The following is a 12500-nucleotide window of genomic DNA, read 5'->3' on the forward strand; positions in this document are numbered from 1 at the left end:
CAGGGCTGGTATTCCCCGAGACGTGGGGAGTGCGACGCGTGGCTCTGGCTTTAGGCGACAGAGGTAGGGGGATTTGATGATGGGGAGGTGGCCGAGCGCAATGCTTTTCCTGTGAAGTGCTTCTCTCTGGGGAACGGGGGACGGGGGACGGGGGGGGGACCAGGCTGCTAGCCCGGAGCCTGCAGCCACTCTTGCATGGATGCGCAGTTGCTGCTCTTAAGGCTTAGTTATGGTTCGATGACGACGCAACGCAAGGGGGTTTAGGGACCCATTATGTCCTTGCGGACCCTCCTTTCATCACACACAAGGGCCTGACGTGCGCCTCCCTAAAAGTTGAACCTTGCGTCGAGCGAAGCAGCAGTAATGGCAGTGATTGGTCCGCTAACGCAAACCCCACGTTATCCGACGACTGCGTTGAAGCAACTGCATGGTCATTCCGTTGCGTCAACGTGGGACTATAACAAAGCCTTTAAACTGTTCTGGAACCTGCAGGCACTCTAGCTTGGAGGCCGGTTGCTGCTGTCAGGCTGGTCTGGAGCCTGCAGCTACTCAAGCATGGACATGCATCTTGCTGCTGTTGGGCTGTAGGTCGGAGCTGATGCAGCCTGCCTGCCTGGCGAGTGAGTGAGTGTGCAAACTGCTCTGTCGCCAAATAAACCAGGTCAGGTAGGCTCGGCGACGGGACGGGTTGTTGGTACGATTTCTAGAAGGATTAACGAAAGTTCTTGTCCACAAATCGGTGATTCTAGAATCAACCACAAGCTCTATTTCCTAATTTCGATTATAATGGCATGTATTTAAAAAATAAAGTAATCCATGTCTCATGAATAAATGATGGGGATGTCAAGGAATCCGGTCACACTATCCTGCAGGACAGTGCAGACTAGAGGGTAGGGGTTATGAACCCCAGTTGAGATGTTCTGGGTTCCAACCCCACATGCGTATCTAACTATATGCCTTAAGCTCCTCATTAACTGCATGTATCTAAATCGCTTTGGATCAAAGAAAGTGTCTGCCTGATAAATTAAAGTAGAATCTCCTCACAAGCAGGTTGGCTTCTGCTACTAAAACAGTAATGGCACTCAGTGGCAGGCACTAAACTGCCTGACGCAATGACCATATTCATTTTATAATAGAAATGTTTCATCAAATCGACAACCCTGAAAATGAATATTCCATTGAAGTGGTTTCGGATAATGGTTTATCCTTCTGTGAACACTGAACTTGGAGATCAAATAAAAAATGGTTGTCATATGGACTTGAGAAAAAGATGTCATAACCTTGCCTTGGGGGATTTATCGACTAAAATCAAGACACAGGAAATGGGAAAATAGCAAGGCTGGGACCCAACAACGCTACCACGAAATAGAAAATTGATAAAAGGTAATGTTCAGGGTAAAGTGCATCTAATAATAAATTGTATCGACCGTTCAGATTTTCTCCACTGTTTTCCATTTAGACACAAACACCAGCAAGTTGTTTGACCTAGTATTGACCCGATCGATTGAATCACATCGAGGCAAAATATAATTACAGATGTTTTGATTCAATACAATGCATCATTTCAAATCCCCATAACCATTATAACATAAACAAATTATATTTGGGAGGGGGTTCATTGTTTTAGTATATTGATCAATCAAGGGTTTGAGTTGCAAAGGCAAATATGCATTTTTCTTGCCAACTGCCAAGTGCAATACATGCCTGCTTTTTACCAGAGTGACATATCCAGAGTTATCTCTATCCCTGACTGTTCAAAATGCAGTCACATGTCCACAGATCAAATATGTGTCAGATTGAGTGGTTTTTCAAATCTGATTCCATGTCAAGTATGCTGTTCACATTACTCGCATCAAAGAATCTTCCATGCACAGCACATGGGTTCACTCATCACATGACCACACCCATTCCCTCATTCCACCAATCAACAAGTCCATTCCACTAACTGGTCGCACCTGTCTGTTTCAAATGGGGGCCACCCACTCCTTTATTCAAACCCTGGTTCACTATCCCCCCATCCCAGCCTTGAGTTTTGACTCCGCTCCGGGCGCGCAGGTGCACCTCTGTCAGTGCCTAGCCACAGTTGGCCTTCCTTCCGTTCTTTATCTATTTCCCTGCTTGCCCTTGCTCTTTATGTCTGAATGCTTGCGTACCTGTGCTTGTTTTTTGTTCCATGACAAAAGAAAGAAACTCTCCCCTGGCTTCCTCCTGTGTGTCATTACGACACCTGAGACCGCCAGGCTTTCTTCTTGGGGTGGGGGGGGGGGGTCCACACCTGCACAGTCGTTCACGAGGTCACGCATCGCTGAGCTATTACGTCTGGGGCGTCGAAGGCGTCCGCAGTGGGGCCGCGCTTTCTCTCTGCTCTAAAAGTAGAACCGACACGCTTGCCTGGCTCCTAATATAGGGGAGTATTGCTCGGGAGTATGCGTGTTGTGACAAGAAAACACACACCGTGTGCGACATCATGTCCCCCTTTCTGCAATCACATGCCAGCCCTGACAATTTCTGACCGGGGATGTCATTGCTCTTGGAAACTGAGGAAAAACTGTTGCATATTACATTACAAAATGGTAGACTCTTGAGTGATTCCTCTTGAAGATGAGTAAAGAATGCATGCAATGCACGAGGAATAAATGGGGCCGGACGGTCTTGTGCTTAGGGGGTCCCTCTAAGGCAAAAGGTTGTGGGTTTGAGCCCCCAATGTCCCGAGGTGCCTATAAGTCCTTCCGGCGCATTTCCTTAGGTTGATAGGATGTGGTGTGCGTTATTAGAGCAGTGCTTTAATTGCCCGGGAAATGTTAATTCAAATTTGGTTGGAACAGTTTAGGAAGATGAAGGTATTTAACAACAGCCTTTCATTAGCGGTCGACACCTCTGCCTACCTACGCGTTGTGAACAAACTGTGTTTAATTAGCTCTTCTGTTTATCGGTACAGTGCAGCATGTACGTTAAGCTATCAATCACCATGCTACTCATCCACACCCTGATGCTTAGCATAGGGCTGACTCTCTCTCTCTCTCTCTCTCTCGGCCTATGTGTGGGGTCCCGAACTTGGAACACCAACCACTAGCAGCTAGGTTAAATAAGGGAAGCTGCTCCAATTGGAAATTATGGCGTTCTTGCTAGTTCAGAAGGTAAACATTGCGCTACAATGTTTACCTTCAGCGCAAAGCAATCACATCCTGTTTTGGTTGCTTTATAGTGTTAAGCAGGACTGGTTGGTAAACCGAGCGGGATTACAGTATATTCTATTACTTTATATAATTTGTGCTTAAATCGATGGTGAGCCATCCTTTTACATCTAAACATAGTGGGTGTTGGGGGCTTTTTTGCTTCTTGGGGAGGTGAATTACAGTAAGCCACAGTGAATTGCTGTGTTTACCACAATGTTAACACATGTCAGTTGATTCTGCTCATTTCCCTTTGTGTTGTGTTGAGCAAAAAAATGTGCGGGAACAAGACACCTACTCAACTGGCAGTAGAAAAAGCGACAGTGATGGAACGAACGGCATCAAACACAAACACACGCAGCTCTGCGCCCCCGCAATGCAAACACAGGACGGCCTCGCCAACGTGTACGTGTGCGTGTGCATGTGCGTGTGCGTGTGTGCGTGCGTGCGTGCGTGCGTGCGTGCGTGCGTGCGTGCGTGCGTGCGTGCGTGCGTGCGTGCGTGCGTGCGTGCGTGCGTGCGTGTGATGAAAGACATTTGGATTACATGTTTTGAATCAATTAGCCGACACACAAATGCAATGTAAACATGAAATTCCTCAGCACAGCATGAGGTGAGAACCTCACTTGTCACCAACATATGACTTTATTTTGGCATGACTATGAATGCACCACAAGTGGGCCGGGAGAGTGGTTGGCTCTAAAAAGAGCTGCTTTAACATCGTCTGTACACGTAGGACATGCGAGTGCCAGCGTGTTGACACCGCATCTCCATATCATTGGTGTCGCATCAGTCCTCCCCGATGATGACTCAAATACCTGACTGTGTCCCAACACATTTAGCACCTGCTCCGCCATCAGGAACTAAGGCAAATGTAGCGTCTTATCCTTCAGAGCCCGCTCTGAGCAGTAGCTGGGAGCCAGCGCTTTAAGGAGGACTGGACGATTTAAGTCGCCATGGTAGAGCAGGTGGTTAATAAGACTATTCCCCTGTAAACATTCAGTCTTACACTCTTTCATTTTTATATGGATCTTCCTAAGAGGTTTAAAGAGAACGTTTGACGGTGTACATATATACCGGTCACTAGGGAGAGACGCTCTTAGCCTGTGTAGCTTGCAGGGTTTGATTCGAATACCAAAAAGTGTCCTAGTTTAATATGGGGGGACGCATCGTTTTTTTACTTTAAGAAGAAAAAGCACCCATGATTAATTATGTCGAAGGCTTTGAACGCATCAAGGAAACGCATATATATTGTGTTTTATATCTTCCATACTTTTTTTAGTATTTTAGTAATATTTTTTTTCCATACATAAATTCCTCCAGTGCGTTATTACAGGAATCTGTGCCGTGTTTATGTTTTAAGCCAAGGTGATTGTCCGTGGTTGTTCTGTATTCTTGAAGCCTCTCCAAGAGGATTCTTTCTCCTACTTTGTCAGGGTCCTTGGTCTCTCGTTCTCTATATTGTTTTATCTTTGACAAATGGGCCTCTATTCCATGAATTAATAATCCAGAAAAAACACACAGAGCATGAACCACTGAGAACGAATAGCTATTAAACATATTCTGTTGTTATTTGATCAAGGCCACATGCTTTGTTCAATGGCAGTTACTCAAAGGCAGAGCACAATTCATAAGGAATCATATCCACACCAACATTACATGAATCACTTTTAACACAACTCATGTTTACTCCACAGTTCAGCAATATTTGTAGACCCAGTAAATCAATGAATAAATAAATACCCATCAATACTAGATGGCAGTAGCCTCTTATTGTTATTGATAACCTTAACTTCTTACCAGAATTCAAACACATTCGGCTGAAGCTTTTTGTCCATGAGGTTTGCCCTCATGGCCTGCTTATTACTTTCAATAGAGCGTACATCATATTCAAATCTAGCATTTGCGTGTTTTTTGTGTTCACACACAAAGCAGAGCTTTTCCTGGTAAAACCCAGTTTTTAAAAGCTTTTTTCGGCCCCTAAATGGGAGCTCATACACATATTCATTCCCTCCTGGCCTGAGGTTATTTTGTTTAGACCTTTTACTGGCAGAATGATTTACCTCCGTCTTTTAAACTAATTCAAAATTTTATCATCCATTAGACATAGGTCATTACTCTGGTTCTGCTTTTTACACTGAATGTGAGCGTACGGAATAGCATCAAGTGGTAGATCAATATTACTCTGGCTTTTATCAGTCTAGGAATTGTCATGTGAGAAGTCAATCCTCTATTAACCTTGACCCACCTTGTGTCCATCTTTGTTCATGGTTAAAACAACTGATGAACTCTCCACATTTAATATCATAGAGACAGGTATATGATCTGTTGCAGGCGGACCTTACAGTATCTGTAATCGATCATGACCGTCTGCAGTGTATGTATACAGTGATCCAGCCATGTTGTTGTGCGCCATGCTCCATCAGTATGTGTGGATCCTTCTGCTGGCACCAGCACTTTGTTGGGAAGAACCAGATAGCTAGCTTGTCCAAATTGGATTAAGTGTTAACCAAACACGGAGCTATCATCGGAAATATCAGGGTTTGTATTACCAAAAACAAATAGGCATTGGTTGCCTTAAATAAATTACCAGATAAAGACGTGCGCATTAAGAACTTCATTCTGATTTCAGTAATACTCGTAAGGAGTATAAATGAATTGCAAACGCATTGCTATGCACCAGTCAACCTCCGGCCTAATCAACGATCAGTGGATCACGTTTCTTATGTCAGCAATGGCCTCCCCACCTACAGGTATTATGCCATGCACTATTTCCATGCTGAGATCTGTTGTGGACGCCCCTGCCCTGTGCCAATCACTATTAACAGAATCAAGTTAAGCTGCGTCTCGTTTAGCTAATAGAGTCCCTTGTACACGCAGAATATACGCGCTCCCTCAAAGCTTGTCAATACTGATTTCGCATTTTGCATCAAGCGCTCTGTCCCCAAGCGCTATAAGCCAATACGCAATAAGCCACTCAATTATCTGAGTAGCTATATGTGACAGATCTAATAGTCTTCAGTCAAGATCACATCTATATTGCAGCCCTGATAATCTCAGCCTCAGGCACACACACCCATTCCTACTTAGTCTTATCAGGTGGTTCAAACGTCCTGGGAGTTTGTCTTGTACTTTGTTCACGACGCTGACCAAATGGAGCCCGACGCTGTTAATTAAACAGCGTCGGGGTCCATTTGGTTCATATCAGGGGACGGCAGGACGCTGGGGAGGGCATGCTGCCGAACGTTAGGTGGGATGCATGTACATCTTATCCGGCCCAGATCAGTTAATGACCCTGGACCAAAGTGTGTTATCCAGAGCAGCGTAGCCTGGTACGACCTCATAAGCGTTTATGTGTGTGTGTGTGTGTGTGCGTGTGTGTGTGTGTGTGTGCGTGCGTGCGTGCGTGCGTGCGTGCGTGCGTGCGTGCGTGCGTGCGTGCGTGCGTGCGTGCGTGCGTGCGTGCGTGCGTGCGTGCGTGCGTGCGTGCGTGCGTGCGTGCGTGCGTGCGTGCGTGCGTGCGTGCGTGCGTGCGTGCGTGCGTGCGTGCGTGCGTGCGTGCGTGCGTGCGTGCGTGCGTGCGTGCGTGCGTGCGTGCGTGCGTGCGTGCGTGCGTGCGTGCGTGCGTGCGTGCGTGGGTGACGTGTTCCTTGGCTGTCTAACCCTCTTCTCCCCGAACCAAAGGGTTGGGGCGAGTATTATATTAAAGAAAACATGAAGAACAAGAGAACAGAAGCACTCTCACCCTTGATAAGGTATATGGCGCTGGCTACGTCCCAGACAACCAGGTTGGTTCAACCTTGTTGAGACATAACAAATGGCGGAAGACATAACAACCTTGTGGAGACATAACAAATGGCGGAATGTTGGAAATAACGCCTTGTATCAGTAGCTGCGTTTCCATCTAAAAGGTGATGCGAATCTTTAGAAAGTTCGCAAAAAAGTAATTTGAATTAGGTGCGTTTCCATCAAGTGGTTTGAGCGGAATAGGGTGATGACGTTACACGTTGATGTCGGCAGGGTTGCTATGGCCGGTCGTTATGCGGAAATCGGAAAGACTGTCAGTCCTGTGTGTTCAAAGTTCGCTACGTCACAGCTGATTCGAAAAATGTGTTTCCATCTCCCATTTTGCGAATTTACTCTGTTTCGCATTTCTCAAAAACCACCTCAAGCGAGCGGATAAACTTTTTTGCGAATTAGAGGATTTTGATGGCAATTTTGGTGTTTCCATCACCGTTTACTGATTCGATACTTCAAAGTTCGCATTAAATTAGGGGGATGGAAACGCACCTACTGTGTGAGGCACTGGCCTGTTCCTAGACTAGAAATGTGAACACAGAGAGACACTAAAATACACCAACATTCTACAGCGTCAGTGGGGAGGGCCCGGTCTCGACCAGCCTTCTGCTCTGTGTGATCGGGGAGGGCAGAGGGGGAGTGGCTCCACATACCTTTTTAATGAGAGGAAACGCAGCACTCATCTATTCATCCTTTTTGGAGACTTTCTTCCAAGGGGACACACAGCGATTGTCTTTGTGAATTTGCAAGGTAGAAGTTAGGGAGTCTCAATCAAAAATGCCCTACAGATAGCCCGTGGACATTGGGAATCGAACCCCGGACCTCTTCAGATAGGAGTCAAACGCCACCACGCATCACAGGTGTGCAAGTGTGTTTGTATCTCACCAGCATCAAACACTTCTGCCTTCGCACGACTGCGTGCACACGGTGGCGTTTGCCTCCCACCTGAAAGGCGCTGGGTTTGACGCCAAGGATACACACATGTAACAGACAAGGTGGGCCAAGGCCGAGGTAACGGCACGAGAGCAAAGTGATGTGTGTCTGTGTGTTTTCCTTATTCATGTCGAGGCCCCTTTCATCCCACACTGCCAGAGTTGAATCTGCAACAATTGATTTCACAATTTCCGCTGTCTCTGAGGAGACAAAAGATCTGCGCTGAATCTGTTGTTTTATCCCCCCCCCCCCCCCCCCACCCCCACCCCCAAACCACGTTTCATATGAGTCATTTTGCAAAAGGTGTTCGTTGTTTTTTTTTTGTCTTTAACAGTCGACACTCTCCAGTGGGAATAAAGAAATAAAGCGGCAAGCCGCTGGCTACCCCGTTAGACACAGACACACGCACGCTGCTGGAAGATGATCTTTTGAAGTCTTTTTTTTTTTGTTACCAGAGGAAGGAAAAAATAATTGCTCTCAGTCTTAAAGCCTGAGCGCATTCGCTGAGGCTTGTGAAAGTGGTAATTATTCAAACGCTAACGCACTCGCCGCATCCTCGGACCGACTATCCGGCGTTCCTCGGAGATGGACCGGCGTAGGCGGGAAAACCAAAACGTTGGAATCGCTTGACGAGTGGATGAAAAAGATGGGGTTATTCTGTTATTCTATTATTAGTTTGCAGTGCTTCTGTAGGTGTGCCAATCGGGGCCCCTCACCGCTGAAAATAAAAATCTCTTCTCTTTCCCCCTTTTGATATTGATTCACAGTTTGTTACAAAAACACTTCCCATGCCATGATTGCCTGTCTGCCAGTGCGGGAAGGTTTGGCGTGTTTCAGTTTTGTTTTCTGAACGATAAAGATGTGTTTGGGGAACACAGGGCTGAACGTCCAGTCCAGTTCCCCCTGTGGTCAGGTTTAATGGCTTCGACCACCACTTCCGCCCGCTGCCATATCCCCAACTTTGAAGATTGACTCCATTCAAATACACACAAATAACTGATTTCATTAAAAGATTTTGGAGAGGACCATTGCACTTTCAGTTGTAGAGCATGCCTCTTTCTATGAAACATGAAATGGTCAGGGTGGAATGCATGTAAATAGGTGTGTGTGTGTGTGTGTGTGTGTGTGGTATGTGTTTTAACAATGAAAAGCTATGTCATCCTGCATCAGCCATGTGATTGTGTGTGTAGAAGGATGTTTGTGTATGTGTGTGTATTTATATGCATATATATATGTGTGTGAGCGTCTATGAGAATACTTGTTGGTGTGTCTGTGTGTGTGTGTTTGTACTGTGTTGACATGTGTGTGTGCGTGTGCACGTGCATGTTATCACTGCAAAGCAATGGATCAATCATGCATCAGCTGTGTGTGTGGCCCCCCCCCCCCCCCCCATCGAGAACCCATCCGTCCCCCTCCTGCGTCTCCTCACCTGCACAGGGCGTCGGACCTGCAGGTGCGCCGCAGCTCGGTGCAGGTGGGCTTGTGCCTCTCCTGGTGGGAGCAGGCCGGGACGATGGTCTGTCTGCGGCGCTCGGCGCACGCCTGGTCCCGGCAGGAGCAGAACAGCAGGGGGTAGCTGAACTCCCAGGACACGCGCTCCAAGAACTGCCGCAGGGCCTGGGGGGGGGGGGGGGGGGGGGGGGGGGGGGGGGACGCAAAGGGGAGGGAGGGGACGTAGCGTTAGCATGTCGCCCCAACATAGGTATCGTCACCCCAGTCGAACCCGTGATCTCCCCCCTCTCAAACTCACCTTCTGACATCGCTTCCGACTGCAAGGCTCCTGATTGGCCAAGGCGAGCTGCGGGGGCGTGGCCTTGGTGCAGATGGCGATGTAGGCGGAGCGCTGGCGCTTGCACGTGTCGTTGAGGTTGCACGCCTTGGCGGCGTCCAGACACGGGTTGCAGGGCTGCGCCGCGTCGGCGCAGGGGCCCACCCTCGCCAACGAGGAGTCTTGGGGGGACACAACGGTTTGTTACGGGTCGTAGTCGACTGGGTCTGTGTTAATTACAGAGGAGGTCTCGCAGGGGGGCTTCCATTACACCATCCCCATCTCACCCCAAAGGCTTCGTTAGGGTTGGACGTCGACGCAACGCAACAGGCTTTACAGACGTGAATCTCCCAAGGGCTGTGATTGGTCCGCTCACTGTGACCCGTCGCAGAACCAAAAACAGGTTCACGACTGTGTCGAAGTGCCTGCGGTGTCATTGCGTTGCGTCGACGTGGAACCATAACCGAGCCTTAAGCCCTTGAAAGGCAAAGGGAAAAAATCAAAGAGAAAAAACCATGGGAAGGAACACAGCAGAAGGTTCTCTGGTTAGAAGTGCAATAGCGGCCAGATGGGCAGACATACTGTGCAACGGTAGCAACAAAGCCCAGCAGAAACTGAACTGAACTGAAGAAACTGGTAAAATATATAAATCTTATTCTAGTTCGCTGACTTGTCGTCTGAGTGTGAATATGTCAGAGGGGAAATGGAATGTCACGCAGAAGTGTTCCCCTACAGGTCAGGGGGAGGAGAAAGTGGTTCATCCAGAACATGCGTGCGTGTGTATTGTGTGGTAGTGCATCCATTGTGTGTAGGCCTTCACGCAGTGCGTTGGACCATGGCCTCTCTCGGGCTATGGGCTGTCACATGTGCGGAGGTTGTGTATGTGCTGAAGGACTACAGACAATAATGATAAAAAGAACAAGACAGGATAAGAGAGAGAGAGAGAGAGAGAGAGAGAGAGAGAGAGAGAGAGAGAGAGAGAGAGAGAGAGAGAGAGAGAGAGAGAGAGAGAGAGAGAGAGAGAGAAAGAGAGAGGGAGAGGGAGAGAGGGAGAGAGGGAGAGAGGGAGAGGGAGAGAGGGAGGGAGAGAGAGAGAGAGAGAGAGAGAAAGAGAGAGAGAGGGAGAGAGAGAGAAAGAGGGAGAGAGGGAGAGGGAGAGAGGGAGAGAGGGAGAGAGAGAGAGAGAGAGAGAGAGAGAGAGGGAGAGAGGGAGAGAGGGAGAGAGAGAGAGAGAGAGAGGGAGAGTGCCCATGATGCGCTGTGATTTGTTCCCGTCCTTTAGAGACGGGCCGCCTGCGATATGGACTGTGGATAAGGCTCGAGGTCGGCGGGTATGTTGTGTTTTATAGTTGGCCCCCGCAGATAACCACGGTCACACTGTATGGACACACACACCCACACACAGACGGCTAACATACACACACGGCTAACGCACACACATGGCTAATACACACACACACACACACACACACACACACACACACACACACACACACACACACACACACACACACACTCATGGCTATCAAACACCTGGCTAACACACACACACACACACACACACACACACACATGGTTAAAATACAAAAAAAAAAACACACACACGGCGAACACAAACACATACACAGACACACAAACATTCACACTGCGCCAAAGTGCTTCACAATGCGGCGTTTCACACGCTATGTCAACACTGGCTGACATATTACTATTGGACTCTGTGTGCCGTACGTGACGGCGGCTGTTTAAGGCGGGATTAGCCCGTGCTGTGTGTGAAGTGTGTCATCACACGGCTCTGGTAAGCCGCCAGAGAGGTTCGCCCGGGCTCCTTTAAGAAGCGTGACAACTGCCTCAGAAGTTTTAAAGTGTGGTGACGTACGCCGGAGACCAGGGACTGATTAAGGAAGAGGTTCGGGGAGTCGGTTTGGAGGGGGGAAAGATGGGAGGAACAGAATCACAAGTCACATCACAAACGCACAGAGATTGAGACAGTGATGCTGATATTAAACATATCTTTATGCCCCTTTTAAAATACGAGTTAGATAGTGCTTTCCGTGATTAAAAACAACCTGGTAACAGTTAGATTAAGAGTTGTTAGTAAGAAACTGATAAGTCACTTACATCATTATTTCATTGTCATATTTTTTATCAGATATGTCTGTGGGCAATAGTGGGGAGCTTGCTCAAGGATGCCTATTTGGTAGACTGCGAAAACTGGGACTTGAACCCAGAACCCCAGCATTTGGAGTCAAACACAGCAGCCACAAAACGGTCCTGCCCTTTATATATCTGAGTCAGGCGATGCGACACAAATATCACAGTGGCTGTACTTCACTTTTATACTTGGCCTTCTGATTGGCCAGAAAATTGCTTAAATTGCCTTTGGGAGTTAATGGCCACTCACCCCGAAATTATGTGATTGGTCTGGAGTCGCTGGAATGGAAACTTCAGGAACAAATAGACAAAATGGTGGACATGACAGAGCAGGCTTGAGACAGAGGAGTGCCTCTGGCTATCTGAACCAGTGCTACTTTTATCAACTTTGGGGGCTAGGGCAGCAGCAGCCGCGCTGGTCTAGATACCATCAACAATAAACACTTATCAGGGCAGAAAATAGGCCAGGGTTTCCAACCGCCGGGCCCAGGGAAAGAAAGAATAAACGGTTATGCTCTGTAAACTCTGGTTCCCCCAAAAGACTCTAATCAACTGCAAAACAGTGATTCATTATGTTACCAGCCGGACAATACCCTAGGAACAAGGCTATCTGCCGTAGGAAACACCCTAGGAACAAGGCTATCTGCTGTAGGAAACACACTAGTAACAAGGCC

At 47.8% G+C, this 12500-nt stretch overlaps 1 protein-coding gene across 1 annotated transcript in view; it reads right to left on the bottom strand.

Annotated features, from left to right (window-relative positions):
- The window catches only part of gfra2b (GDNF family receptor alpha 2b), a 56414-nt gene that overhangs the window by 14596 nt on the left and 29318 nt on the right, over positions 1 to 12500 (bottom strand). The window contains exons 4-6 of the mRNA XM_056587735.1: positions 11189 to 11194; positions 9655 to 9854; positions 9334 to 9521 (exon numbers count right to left, since the gene is read on the bottom strand). Coding sequence (XP_056443710.1) covers positions 9334 to 9521; positions 9655 to 9854; positions 11189 to 11194 — 394 coding nt within the window. The remainder of the gene's footprint in view (positions 1 to 9333; positions 9522 to 9654; positions 9855 to 11188; positions 11195 to 12500) is intronic.

This window comes from Gadus chalcogrammus, chromosome 4 (genome assembly GCF_026213295.1).
Source record: "Gadus chalcogrammus isolate NIFS_2021 chromosome 4, NIFS_Gcha_1.0, whole genome shotgun sequence".
NCBI classification, from domain to species: Eukaryota; Metazoa; Chordata; class Actinopteri; order Gadiformes; family Gadidae; genus Gadus; species Gadus chalcogrammus.